Source organism: Xenopus tropicalis, chromosome 1 (assembly GCF_000004195.4).
Source record: "Xenopus tropicalis strain Nigerian chromosome 1, UCB_Xtro_10.0, whole genome shotgun sequence".
Taxonomy (NCBI): domain Eukaryota; kingdom Metazoa; phylum Chordata; class Amphibia; order Anura; family Pipidae; genus Xenopus; species Xenopus tropicalis.
Genome location: NC_030677.2, coordinates 155512413 through 155526874, shown reverse-complemented (window position 1 = coordinate 155526874; position 14462 = coordinate 155512413). Strand labels below are relative to the sequence as shown.

Sequence of the window (14462 nt, the reverse complement as noted above, 5' to 3'; positions counted from 1 at the left end):
TAAAAGTTGTGTGACAGTGTGTAAGTGTGTATATGAGTGTAAATAAGTGTATAAAAGTGTGAAAAATGAAAAAAAAAAAACTGCTAAATTGTGTGCTGTAAGTATGTGTAAATGTATTTAAGTGTGTATAAATGTATGTAAGTGTGTGTAAGTGCAAAAAAAAAAAAAAACACCTTCCCTTCCTGAAGCACCCGATCGCCTCTGTCCTCCATGCTGCAGTGGGTGGCGGCATTGGGGGGAAGCAGGAAGCAACAGACGCGATGCGATCGCATCTGCTGCTTCCAGGAGGGTCCTGCGACGATCACGTCGCAGGACCCACATGACAGCCCCCCTGGCTTGTTGCCCAGGGGGGCTGTCATCTCTAGAAACTCTCTGCACATGCCGCCGCTGCAGAGAGAAGCCTTGAAATGCCAACGACGTATGGGACACGTTGTTGGCATTTAAGCCCTTTTACTGCCACGACGTATCCCATACGTCGTTGGCAGTAAAAAGGTTAATGGACACCACATAAAGGAGGATGCAAAACAGAAATCTTCTTTCTGTATAAACTCTGGCGCAGTACACAATAATTGTCTGGAAACCTTTTATCCAGAAAGCTCCAAATTATGGAAAGGTCATGTCCTGTAGACTCCATTTTGAGCAAATTATTATTTTTTTTTAATTATTTCCTTTTTCTCTGTAATAATAAAACAGTACCATGTACCTGATTCCTAAGATATATTTAATCCTTACTGGAGGCAAAACAATCCTATTGTGTTAATTTAATGTTTTAAATGATTTTTAAGTAGAATTAAGGTATGGAGATCCAAATTACAGAAATCCCCAGGTCCTGAGCATTCTGCATAACAGGTCCCATTCCTGTACTTAAAAAACACTATCAAAATGGGGCCAACAATAAGATCATATAGTGAGTCTGGGAAGAGAGTTGGCAGGTTTTGTTGGCACATGCATGGCCAGTTGCACGTAGCATATGGGCTGATTTTGATCATTGGCCAAACATTTATTTTGTGTGCAGCATTGTCCAGCAATTAGGCATCTGTTGCTTGACAGGACAAGACCATTTATAGGGATTCCCATTCCCTTTGAATGGAGGGCAGTTTTGCACTTTTTGCACCCATTCCACAGAGTTTCAAACTGCTTAGTTGAGAAAACATAGTGGAACTGTTCAGTGTAAAAATACAACTGGGTAAATAGATGGGCTGTGGAAAATGTTTAATATAGTTAGCCAAAATTGTAATCTATAAAGGCTGGAATGAACAGATAAACATAATAGCTAGAACACATCTTCCTCCTTTACATGTCTCTAACCTGTACCTCTCTAACCTGTTACTGGTCAGTAACTAGAAGGTGGGCTATATGGGACATAACTGTTCAGTTTGCTTTTGAATATAACCTGGTGCTCACAAACTAACTGAACAGTTATGTCCCATGTGGCCTCCCTTCTAGTTACTGACTAAGAGATAATAGAGATACAAAGAAGGAAGTTGTATTCTGGCTATTATGTTAGACATCCGTTTGCACAACCAATCTATTTACCCAGCTTTATTATAACACTGTTCCTTTAAAATTGCCTTCTGTCATTACCATTTAACGAATGAATACTTAACCAACAGATAGTTTACATGATGTAAAGTGACTTATTAAAGAATCTTGCCAAACTGGAATATATATATATACAGTATATGAGTAAATATTGGTCTTTTACATCCTTTCCCTTGAGCCAGCATTTTTGTGATCTCTGTGTGCTCAGAGATCACATGACCAAAAATAATGCAGCTCTAACAGAAAGAAGTATGGAAGCAAAAGACAGAACTTTGTCCATTAATTGGTTGATGTGGTGTAGCAGGTTTGTGTGCCTTGGCTTGTTTGTGTGCACTGTGAATCCTATGATCCTCAAAATGGCAGTTTTCTATTTAGGAGTACCCAATGGCACATACTACTAAAAAAGTATATTTTTATAAAAATTGTTTATTTAGATGAATAAGGATTACATTTTACAGCTTGTTTATGCAATACTGTTTTATAGAGACCTACATTGTTTGGGGGGTGTATATTACTTTAAAAAAAACTGGTTCACTCTACCTTTCATTCTTTGATGTGCATGCTGTTCCAAATGATCTTATATGGTCTTCAAGAACAAAACTCACTAGGCTGCATAAAGTTCACCAAAGAAGTAGTGAGATATGCCTCTGGGATCCCCAGTCCAAAGACAGTATCTGAGGGTGCATCTGAGGGAACACAGTAACTTGCCCACTTTACTGTAATGGTCATTTTACTTATAATGGTCATTTCATTTTAATCTGCCTTCATTTCTTTGCACCAGTAATATTATAACTTTTTTTTTTGTCCTGAACACAGCAATACAAATATAGAATATCTTATCCTTAAGCCAAATACTGCAAATAGCTAAACATTTTGGGAAGATCATTCCAATAGTGTCCATCTCAAGCAAATTTTTTTTATGATTTTATAACAAAACAGTACCTTGTAGTTACTCCTAACTAAGCTGCAAGAATCCTAATTTTCCAAAATCAGTGGTTATCAGACTACTGCACAGAACTTTTACCAGTGCAGGGCAACAGTAAATTATATTTTAATTACTTGCTATTTAAATCACTGTCATTTTTTAGTGTTACCGTTCCTTTAAATTTCTTTATACTAAAAATGATTCTGTTATTCTTCTTAGGATTTCCCAGCACATGGATGACATCACTCACTCTCCAAAATAAACATTCATGATTCATCAAAAATAATAAACCTAAGCTACACCAAGTGCTTTAACAGATCTCTTAGCTCTGAGATGACCTATCACTAATGCACTTTATAATAAGAATTTGCAGCTCAGTATGGTTAGGATACTGAGTATAGTCCTTTACAAAACATTAATGCAGAAAAAGTGGGGAATGATACGCAGTAAAGACCCAGTATTATTTTACTTAATTTAGAGCTAAGCTAGTAACTGAAAAACAAACTTTTATATTTCTGTCATTTATTATGAAATGGTGGCCTATAAATACTCTTTTCACACCAAAACAAGGAGACATGTATATTTTTCTTTTGAATTTTCTGACAGTACCTTATCTGCATAGCATCCATGGAAAAAAATGGATCAATACAATCGATTCATTTTTGATGGCTTTCTGGACTTTTCTGTGCATTTATAAATATATAAAATCAAATGTGTGTATGTAGCCTAAATTATAGTGAAAGATCTCATGAGTCCTGGATTTTTCCATGCCTGGAGGTTAAAGAAGAAATTATGGTTCTGGTAAGAAATATCAGTGCCGGGCCAAGTGGTACTTGCGCCCAAGGCAAATACCTCTTGTCCCAGCTTCCACCCACCTGACAGCACCACTGCAGTGCAACACAACAGTGGCAACATCCATTTCCCACCCTTCACAGCACAGCAACAGTGGCAATGGCAACCTCCCTCCCCAACCCTACCACTGCAGACTGCAATGTCTAGCTGTTTCTAAACTGAGAGCATGCTTGGGTGGGTGAGAACAGGGCAAATACATTGTATATTTTCCCTCACTGTGCCCCACCACAGTTAAGCACAGTTAAGCTACCTTCTCTGCCTACCCCTTGTTCCAGCCCTGAGGAAGTTATATATATCAACGGTGTAGGGTATCCAATACTAAATAAACCTGGATTGAACCCCAAAAAATAACAAGCAATTGAGTGATTGGTTTTAAGTTGTTAACTTGAAATGTGGTGAGGAACCCCGCTCTTTTTCATTTCCAAATAACAATCCCACTAAATCTAATTCCTTTTAGTTGTCGATAACCTTGTTCTTTGGTTCTTGTTTGAAGAACTGTCCATTAGTGCAATCACAATACAAACATTTCTTCCTTTAGCAGTAAAATATTCAGTTGTTTAGGCCCATGGGACTCCCACAAGCTCTTGTGTTCTAGCAACCTCTAATGGTGGCCATATGTGACAACGACCATTAGTTGCAGGAAAGATCATTTGTCCACTCCACTAACATTAATGGCTTATTCATCAATTTTCAAGTTTGTGAATTCGAGTTTGCTTTTCTAAATCAAATAAACTTGCATATTGAATGGTCAATAATTTATTAATAAAGAAAACTAGTTTGAATAAAAAAACTTGAATATCTCAAGCTCTAAAAACTCGAGAAATTGGAGTTTGAGAATATGGCTTGACTTTGTGTATGACAACTCCCATTGACTTCTATGGAAAATCGCAAGATTTAAAACGCCAAATTTTTACATTCAAGTTTTTGGGTTTTTTGCACAAAAAAACTAGAATCGAGAAAAAAATCAAACTGACTGTTGATCTGAATTGTCAGATAGCAGGTAGAAACAACATTATTTTAAGCACTATCTGATGATTCAGCATTAATGTTTGCCGATGTTGAGGTTCCTCCAAAAGTACCTCATCAAAATTTTCCGTCCTAACCAATCAACGAAATGACCGATATATAAGGGTTTTGCTGATATTTGTTGCCTACACGCACTGATTATTGTACTTTTTTCATATAATATCTGTGTGTGTAACCACCTTAAAGGAGGAGAGGTGAAAGCTTTATTTTCTATGTAAATACAGCCATAAGCACTCACAGAAACACTGGACTGAGTACTCTATCAAAAGAAACACAGGATTTCTTGTCTGCTTTTTTGTAAACATGTTCTTGGGTATTAGACTTCCTCTCTGAAAAATCCTTCATTCCTGGGGCCAGAGTCTGAGCAGCTCTCCTCCTCTTCCCTTCCTTAGGAATGTGTAACCTGAGCTACCAACAGCTAGAGCTGCAAGCAGGAAGCTACTTAACATGGCAGCTGCTGTCTTAAACAAATGAAGGGAATGGTAAAGCTTTCTGCAGTAGAAATATAGTGTTCTAGGTGGCACAAATGTGGCGAATCTATTGGCAGTAAAATGCCAAAATGACTTTCCTTCTCCTTTAAAGTAGAAGGAAAGGCTAATAAAGAGTTGGTCTTAAGCTGCAGGCATACGTTCAGTTCTCTTAATAGTGCCCTTAAGTCTCCCCATATTTCTCCCGTTCAGATGAACAAAAGCCTCATGCAAAAAATAAAAACGCTGAGCTGTGTAAAGAAAGTTCCCATAATGCCTCGCTTCTGCACCAAGACCAAGACCCCTGTACATGCTCAGTTAGTTAGACTATGAGGAAGCTTCCTGCTGATTGGCTCAGATCCACATTCCTAAGGGGGGGGAGTGAGTTCTTAGCATTCTTGAGGGAGGGGGAAGCAAGAGAGGAGAGAGCTGCGTGTCTCTTGCACAGGAAAACCAAGAGACTAGAAATCCGTTTCTTTTGAAAGAGAACTAGGTGCATTTCTGTAAGAGTTTATGGCTGCATTTACATAGACCTTTCCCTTTCCTTCTCCTTTAACTGTCACAACTGTCCTTACAGCTAAGCAACACAGGAGATTTTGATCAGATATTGGGTTTCAGATTTTATCTGACCCACAAAATATTGTGATGCAGTGGCATGAGATTAGCATAAAATCTGATCCCCACATAAAGTGGGATGGTGTATTTTATTTATGCATCCATATCTGAGTCAGTCTGGCAGAAAAGCCTTTCAGGCACCATCAGCTTTTATTTTTTCAGATGCAGGTGCAGCGTTCCCTTCCAACATGCATGTCAAATATTCCATGTTGTTTATGCATCAATCCCATTATATTTTGACTCATTCAACTACATCCGAGTTGTAGGATACAATCTGTTCATCCGACACCATTCTACTAATGTTCTGAGATAAAAAGTTAAATAGTTGTTTGTTGTGCCCAAATGTCAAGGCTTTGTTATAATCTATTTTGTTACAATACTTTACACAGTGCTTAAAGAGACTACTGTTAGTCCTACTTGCCCCCTCCCCCCGTCTGTTACCCCCTGCTTTTCGTAAAATAACTTGAGTTTGTGTCATAGTAGCTGTTGTGTAAAAAAATATATCCAACAAGTTCAACCTTTTGTCCCAGCAAATATCTTGTATGGGGCCCCAAAGTTTCTGATGGCATCCCTTATTATTATTAACATTTATTTATAAAGCGCAACATATTCCGCAGCGCTGTACCTTAAACTTATGTAAATTTGACAAAATTAGGAAACTGGGCAGCAAACTGGAAAATGAGGTTCAATGTTGATAAGTGCAAAGTTATGCACTTTGGTAGAAATAATATAAACGCAAACTATCTACTGAATGGTAGTGTGTTGGGGGTATCCTTAATGGAGAAGGATCTAGGGGTTTTTGTTGATAACAAGTTGTCTAATTCCAGGCAGTGTCATTCTGTGGCTACTAAAGCAAATAAAGTGCTGTCTTGTATAAAAAAGGGCATTAACTCAAGGGATGAGAACATAATTTTGCCCCTTTATAGGTCCCTGGTAAGGCCTCACCTTGAGTATGCAGTGCAGTTTTGGGCTCCAGTCCTTAAGAAGGATATTAATGAGCTGGAGAGAGTGCAGAGACGTGCAACTAAACTGGTAAAGGGGATGGAAGATTTAAGCTATGAGGTGAGACTGTCGAGGTTGAGGTTGTTTTCTCTGGAAAAGAGGCGCTTGCGAGGGGACATGATTACTCTGTACAGGTACATTAGAGGGGATTATAGGCAGATGGGGGATGTTCTTTTTTCCAATAAAAACTATCAACGCACCAGAGGTCACCCCCTTAAAGGAACGGAGCTTCCATTTGAAGCAGCGTAGGTGGTTTTTCACGGTGAGGGCAGTGAGGTTGTGGAATGCCCTTCCTAGAGATGTGGTAATGGCAGACTCTGTTAATGCCTTTAAGAGGGGCCTAGATGAGTTCTTGAACAATCAGAATATCCAAGGCTATTGTGATACTAATATCTACAGTTAGTATTAGTGGTTGTATTTATAGTTTATGTATGTGAGTGTATAGATTGGTAGGTGTGGGTTGTGTGTGCTGGGTTTACTTGGATGGGTTGAACTTGATGGACACTGGTCTTTTTTCAACCCTATGTAACTATGTAACTATAAGTTACCCAGCTCTCCGCATACAAAATGACAATTTACTAACATGTTAAAAGGCCAGCGTACACATTTGCTCAATATGAGCATAAATAAGACTTGTTTGACCAATGTATTTGGCCTATACATTTAATGTATAAAATCAATGTTTTCCTTTTTTTTTTTTACTATTATAAAGCAATACTATGAATTTTTCGCTAAGCTTTCCACATGTAAACTGTGCAGTTTTGGTTAAATTAAGATACTGAGCTCTTTATAAATATAGATTTTTTTTTTGTTCGTTCAAGAAAAGGCCAAATTATTGAGCTCATCTAAAAAAAAAAATCAAAAAAATGGATTTACTGCTCCTTTAGTTGCACCAGTGGGGCTGACAATGTGCATTTTTGCTTTCATTTTCTAATCTGCAGTAGAATAAACTGTAATAACTCGTCGGCTGCCACTGCGTGGGGTTAGTAAAACACCTATGTAAGTAAAACCAGCCCTGTAGCGCTGCACTTTCAAAATAGGCACAGAATATTTTTGCGCACAGAGTCAAGAGAAACACGGCACTAGTGAATGTAGTCGCAACAGAACAGCAGCTGTCTAAACTTTTATTCCCCATATTCCACGCTTTTCAATTAGCGAAGACACTTATAAACAAACCCCCAGGCCATGCCAACCACAGCACAACACGTTCGCCTCTTCTGCCCGAGAATTACTTAAAATTCCTAGCCCCGCCTTTTTCTCCAGGTGTCGCAGGAAGCTTGTGCATCGTTTTATATGTTCCGACGGAAACCAGGCCGGCTGTCATATTGAGGAAATGTTTATGTTCCGCAGGGATAGGCGAGTTTCTTTCCCAAAGACTAACACGGGGAAGCCCTTATGGGAGCAATAGCTAGGCCTCGGACACGCAGTGGAACGGTATTGCTCGGGCAGGGGAAGGTTTAGCGTTTGGTTCCGGGGGGCGCGGGTTTCCGAGGGGAAGGGAAAGTAGGAGCCAGCAGACCGGTCGCCAAGAGCCACGTCTAGTGGGAGAGGCAGAGGGAGAACGGAGAGATAGAGGAATGTAACCTGAGCTGTTCCCGGTAAGAGAATTGGCTAATGTGTCTGTGCTGTCACTTTCCTTGTGGAACCTAGTGTCACAAGCTGCTGCGCATCTCCTCTGCTTCCTTGTCACATATTCCTACACAGACCTTGGGTGTCATCATAATTACTGTTACTATTATTCACTTTGTTACCCCTACACGCACCCTGTAGCCCTTCTCGTACTTAGTCCCTGTCATTCAGACACCGGGGTTTTTGGTCCTTATCATCCAGCTGCTGTAAGTCCTTTTATTTCTTGCTCACAGAAATATTTGGCCATTAAACCCCATTATAATGTGCCATAGGCATATGCATTATTATCAGTGAGATGGCACCTAGCCATTCTTTCTGAGCAACCATATCTGTTAGTACTGCACCCATGTCCCTTGGTTCTTGCTCACCAACCAACCCTTAACCTCTCCCCTGCTGCCTAGTCACTCATCCAGTATTCCCAGTGAGCTGATAAACTAGTTCTCAGTAAGATATCTGGCCCAGATCACTAACCAGCCCACATCCCACCCAGTATCCCCCTGACCTTTGTGAGCTGAAACTGCTCTCAGTAACACAACAGATACCCATGCCTTACACAATCTGCATAGCTTAATGCCTTGTTATACTGACACAGTGTAAACATTGTACAGTTTTGTATTCAATACAGATAAATGTCATTTTTGCATGACTCCTGCTTTTTCATGCTATTTCTAATTTTGCGTTTAAAGTATTTTCCCAATGTTTTCACGTTACCTGATATCTAATCCCCCATGTTTCTCTATGCCATATTTGTGCAGCAGTAGTCCATTAGCATTAGAAGCTATAACTGACAGGTTGCGTTCCACCTGCGTTCAGTGCTTGTATGCGCCTTGTATGCACCTGTGTCAGTACAGGCCAGTAAGAAAGAAGGAGTTTTATCCTGTGCTCCCCTGAATTGGAATGCATGGGAACACAGGCTGAAATGTCTATGTATATTTTTATTACCTTGTGATCTTTTCAACCTGTTTTGAACAAGTGGATAACAGAAGCATGTAGAGGAGTGCAGGCTACTGCCACTTTCATGTTGTCCAGCAACTTTCTGCTAGTACCTGTGAAGGCATTGGCAGACCAAATTTTCTTTGTGGATAAACTGCAATCTGATAGACTAACTTGAAAGCAATTTCAAATAACCACATAGGAGTTGCCCATATAGGAGATTAGGTTTGTCTAACTGGAGGCCCGTGGGCCAAATGTGGCCAACCAAAGGATTTTAGTGGCCTCCCAGTCTGCTCAAAGGCTATGTACATTTAAATGTATAACACCATCATTTAACCCGGCTCTCAGACATGCTGTGCTGTGTGTAAAAAATCAGACTGCACTGTAGTAGATTGTTGGTCAAATATATTGATAACCATATATTTCAACCAAAGCGTCCCTGTTTAAAGTGAAATTAGTGCCTCTTTCATTTTACATTTTAGGGTCAAACATTTGCATTTTTTGTGAAATTTTTTTTACATCATCCGATGGGATTCCTTGGCTCTCAAAACAGCAACCTAAGGGATGTAATAAGCAATTGGACATAAGTTTAACAGAGACCAAATTTCTCTAGCCCTGTGTTTGAAAAGAATGTTGCATCCATGGTTACATGTTCAGTTGCCTAAAATACAATGCATTTGTTTTGCTTTTCTAGGTAAAAGATAAACATTGCAACTGTCTGGCTTCTGGAGTCTTCTTTTCTTGCTTAAAATGTACTGTGCACTTCTTGTCAGGTGTGAGGAAGTCTAAAAAGGATTTGATGCAAGTGCATCATTCTGATGGAGAGAAAAACAATATTGGAGGCCATTCAGAAAACTTTTTAATCTTGTGCATTTGGCAACTTTAACAATGGAACAACAAGCTTCCACTCAGAATTTTCCCTGCAACGCACTGAATGGAGAAAGGACTACAGTTAGCAAAGTGGAGTTTTTTGATCCCAAAACAGCATCTATCGCAGAAGGCATTCTTGGTGAGTAGAGCAGTTTATTAAGGATTCATAGCTAATGTGATTTCTAAAGCATTGTAAACAAATATAGTCAGCAAATGCTTCCAGTGCTTTCCTTTTGTTCAAATGTTTAGATAATAACGGCATAATTTGCTTAAACAATGTTTTGTTTTGTTTTTAATGCACTTGGGGCTAACATTCAAGATGTTTAAAATGTATGTATGGTATAATGCAAATATTGTCATTCTTCTGGTGGCTTTTTTTAGTTGTCAGAAAAATGTTTTCTTTGAAATTCTTTGTGCTCTAGAAACTGACACACTTTTTTTTTGTTTAGCTTGAATTTATTAGCATTCATCCATTTTGAAGAAAGCTTTATATCTGAAGTGTCAGTATTCACTTATTTATGTAATGTCTATAGTTATATTTCACCAGCTCATTTTCATCATTATACGTCACATAGCACTAAGATCACGTGACTAGAGGAATTATTAAAATGCAGATTCAATTAAATACAATTTATATTAGACAAGTGCCTTTTTACTCAGTGACACGCTCAGGAATTTTGAGTGTTGAAAGTGAAATAAATGTTTTAATTTACCCAAATAAAAACCTTTTATTTCATTCTTCAAAACTTTGTGCAAATTTCTCAGAGTGCCACTCAGCATGGTGCTATTTGTTGAGTCACTCTATGCGGGCATCCGTATATCTTGAATTAGGATAACCATAACTCTACTGTGAACTGTCCAGTATCCCACCTATTAATATCCTAAGAGATTCAGATTGCTGGAGCCAAATTAAGGTTTGCAAGTTCCATCCAACTGACTCACAGTGAAATTGAGGCAAGTTATAGTTCCTGCATTGCTTTGCTTAGCAATATGCCATGGCTGTAGGCATTCTGTCATCCTTTCCTTTCGGTGCTTTTCCTGTTGCCATGGTCTACCCCCGTGGTGTGCTTCAGTCACGCTGGATGAGTGACAATTATACAGTTGTCTGCTGTTACATTAGTGTTTGTTACTATTACAGGTATGGGACCTGTTATCCAGAATGCTCGGGACCTGGGGTTTTTGGATTAGGGATCTTTCTGTAATTTGGATCTCCATAACTTAAGTCTGCTAGAAAATTATTTAAATATTGAATAAAGCCAATAGGCTTGTTTTGCCTCCAATGAGGATTAATTATATCGTAGTTGGGATGTGTAACAAAACATTTAGCCATAACAGCTACTGCTATAGGCTGTTTTTAACTGGCAAGGCAGTTAATGCACCTGGGGGCACAAGATATACACAAGGAGCTACTTAGTAGCAGCTACTTGTCACTACTACTAAAAGCCAGAAAATACCTTGCCATAGACAATACTGAGAATTGCCACTGCTAAAGGGTTAGAGAAGTCAGGTCTTGGCATGCACCAAATCAAAATTTGCCCCTGGTTGTCATTTTGTGGGCTGGTGTCAACAGCACAGTGTTTGCAACCAAAATATTGATTGAGTGGGAGGTGACAGAATATTCATATTTTTAATTATAAGAAGGTGCTTATTATTAACAAATTTGAGCAGCAGGATTTGAAAGCAATGAAAAGAGAAATGAATTAAAATAATGTTAACTGAAAGCTGTAAGAGGAAACACATAGTTAAGCACTTTAGATGCAAAACTGCATATCTTGGCTGTGATTCTGTAATCAAGGATATCCTTTTTAAAAGGTTATGCCTGACTGGGAAACATACAATAGGATCTTTTAGCAGCCAGTTAACAATCACCTGGTCATATCTGCTCTGAATACAGTCATAAAGTTATTATGTAAACATTTTTTTCAAATGATTTTCATTTACTGGCTTTAGTTATATGACAACTTGAAAAACTCATGGATATTTTAATAAAACTGTTTTAAATCTTAAATAAATTATTTATTTTTCTTTTTTTACATATTGTTTGGGATGATTTTCCTGCAATAGTTATGATGTTTTTGGAGCCAGTTGAAACCACCATGTAAATGCACAGGGAGGCAGGCGGGGTGCTGATTTGTTAGGGCTTTCCTAAAAACATTTAATCAAAACCCAATGGGCTTTCATATGGATTCATAAAGCTTAGTGACCATCAATTACAAGGTAATGTTACTCTATTACAGAGAAAAAGGAATCATTCAAAAATTACATTAAAATGTAATAATTTGTTTGAAATAGGCTGTATTACAATTTAAATCTTTTTCGATACTGGGTTTCTACATCACATATCAGAAGACTCTTCTGCCCTCACTTGATGTTACATGTAGCTGTACAGGTTGTGCACTTCAAGGCTTCGCTGACCTCAGCAACACTGGGATATGAAAAGGTAAAGGCTGAAAGGTAAAGGCTGTTGAGTAGTGCCCTGTTCTTCAGCACAGATGCTTAAGGCTAGGGCCACACAGGGCAGATTCTCAGACTGCGGATAAGCGCAGGCCGAGAATCTGCCTCTACACTTTAAAAATCGGAAAGTTTTGCCTTCACCTGGAAACAATGCTTTGGCCCGGGTGCAGGCATATGCAGCGTATTTCAGCCTGACATAGTTGAGCAGTTTCTGGCTGAAATACTCTTTTGGCTGAAATGCTTGTGCCTGCACCCGGGCAGTGCCAGCTTAGGGGCTGATTTTCTGCCTGCATTTGTCCCTGTGTGGCACTAGCTTTAAGGGGAACTGTATAGCTATAACAATGAACTGATTTGCTCAAATCTTCACTGCAAATCTCAGATACTAATTTATTTTTTTTAGATCCTATTTAAGATATGAAAAGGTTTATTGTGCAGCCTCAACCTAACATTTGTTCCATGCTAAAGACAGCTTAGGCATGCTATTAAACAGTTGAGCATTCCAGTTTACTGACTCAGACTGCAATCTGTTCCTTATATCAGAGCTGACTGACATACAACCTTGAAACTTTTTCACATGCTGTGTAAAAAAAAATATGGCAGAAGATAAAATGATACATTTTATCTTCAGTCATTTTTCCACCTGCAGAGAAATGCCCATGGACGCCTTCAAAGGCTCCCATTGATTTCAGTAGGAAATGCATTGAAGTGCATGTGTGAGTGTTTTTCCTTGAAAAATTTCTGGGGTGCCAACAATTTTGGCCATGACTGTAAATGCAAAGTTATTATTGTTGGTAGAAATAACATAAATATGATGTTGGGGGTATTCTCAATTGCAAAGAATTTTGGGGATTCTTGTGAATAACAAACTTTGTACCTCTAGACGGTGTTAGTCAGTGGCAACTTAAGCAAATAAAGTGCTGTCTTGCATAAGAAAGGACATTAATTTATGGCACACAAGCATAAAAAAAGGCCTTTTCTTGAGTATGCAGTGCAATGTTGCAGGTGGAGGTTGGGGAATGCCCTGCCCAGGGATATTGTGATGACAGATTTCATTAGTGCCTCTAAGAGTGACTTGGATGACTACTTGGGCAAGCATAGCATCAGGCTGCAGCGATCTCAAGAGCTACATTTAGTTTATTTGTTCATTTTGTTTATTAGTTGGTATGTGTGTATTCTAGAACAGAGCCCCAATTTTACATACCGGGATTTAATGTTTCCGATAATGGATGCCTTTTTTTGTGGTCTTATACAAGCAATTGGCGTATCCTTTTTTTTCCACAGATTTACCCGGTGATAACACACTCTAATCAGTAAGTTTGGACTGGTCTACAAGTAGAAGGGGTTTATATACATTAAGGAACTAGTAAAGTGCCCCATTACAAAAGTAATGAAATGGTATTGTCTAGAGTCTGTTTCACAGACTCAGTTACTGTTTCCAGGATTTTATTTTCTGGAGTCCTACAACCACATGCAACAGATACCCAGAAGTAAGTAAGTTGAGGGATACTTAGTTTTTGAAAATACTGAATAAAAAAATCATTTACAGAAAAAAACAGCATGGCAAAATTCAAAGACCTATTTGCAGGTGCCAGTGGCCCTTTAAATTAAAATACTGCAGAAAGATATCCAGACTATAACCTGTTGCCGTTGTTGTACTAAAACTCTCAGTTAATGTTCAAGGGGTCACAAATAGGAATCTGTAGCTTTAATATAATATATTTATGAAGAATTCTGTTAACTGAGTTATATTTCTTCTCTGTTATAGTGACTAGCATTAATTCAAACCAGCTTCCTAAGGATGTGGATAATGTGTCGATAAGCAGCAAAGAAGATGCATGTCCGAATGGACCTCCACTTCATGGCATCGAGCCCATTTTATCTGTGGACTCCACAAGAAATGTCCCTACCGTATCAGCATCCCCAGGTGTGGCTGGTTTCAGTGACAACCTAATGGAATCTAGTGCTAAGAGCATAGTTCATAAGAAAGAAGCTTTGCAGTCTCTGAAGCTAAGCCTTCACATGCAGGAAACAGATTTGTGTAAGCACTCTTTTACTCAAGCAATTCTTTCTCGCTTGCTTTGCTCCACTAGCGCTTACTGCAAAATCTGCATTCAACAACTCCTGGGTTAAGATCTCTTAAATAAGTC

General features: G+C 38.7%; 1 protein-coding gene across 6 annotated transcripts in view; it reads left to right on the top strand.

Annotated features, from left to right (window-relative positions):
- The first annotated feature begins 7721 nt into the window (after positions 1–7721).
- golga3 (golgin A3) overlaps positions 7722–14462 on the top strand; it is a 28886-nt gene continuing 22145 nt past the window's right edge. The window contains exons 1-3 of one of the 6 annotated variants that reach the window (XM_004910570.4): positions 7722–8027; positions 9765–10000; positions 14081–14353. In XM_004910570.4, coding sequence (XP_004910627.2) covers positions 9880–10000; positions 14081–14353 — 394 coding nt within the window. In that variant the 5' untranslated portion in view covers positions 7722–8027; positions 9765–9879. Of the gene's footprint in view, positions 8028–9685; positions 10001–12852; positions 13029–13596; positions 13626–13687; positions 13803–14080; positions 14354–14462 lie in introns of those variants that run through there. The other 5 variants (XM_004910571.4, XM_002931878.5, XM_012969383.3 and 2 more) reach the window with 5 other exon arrangements.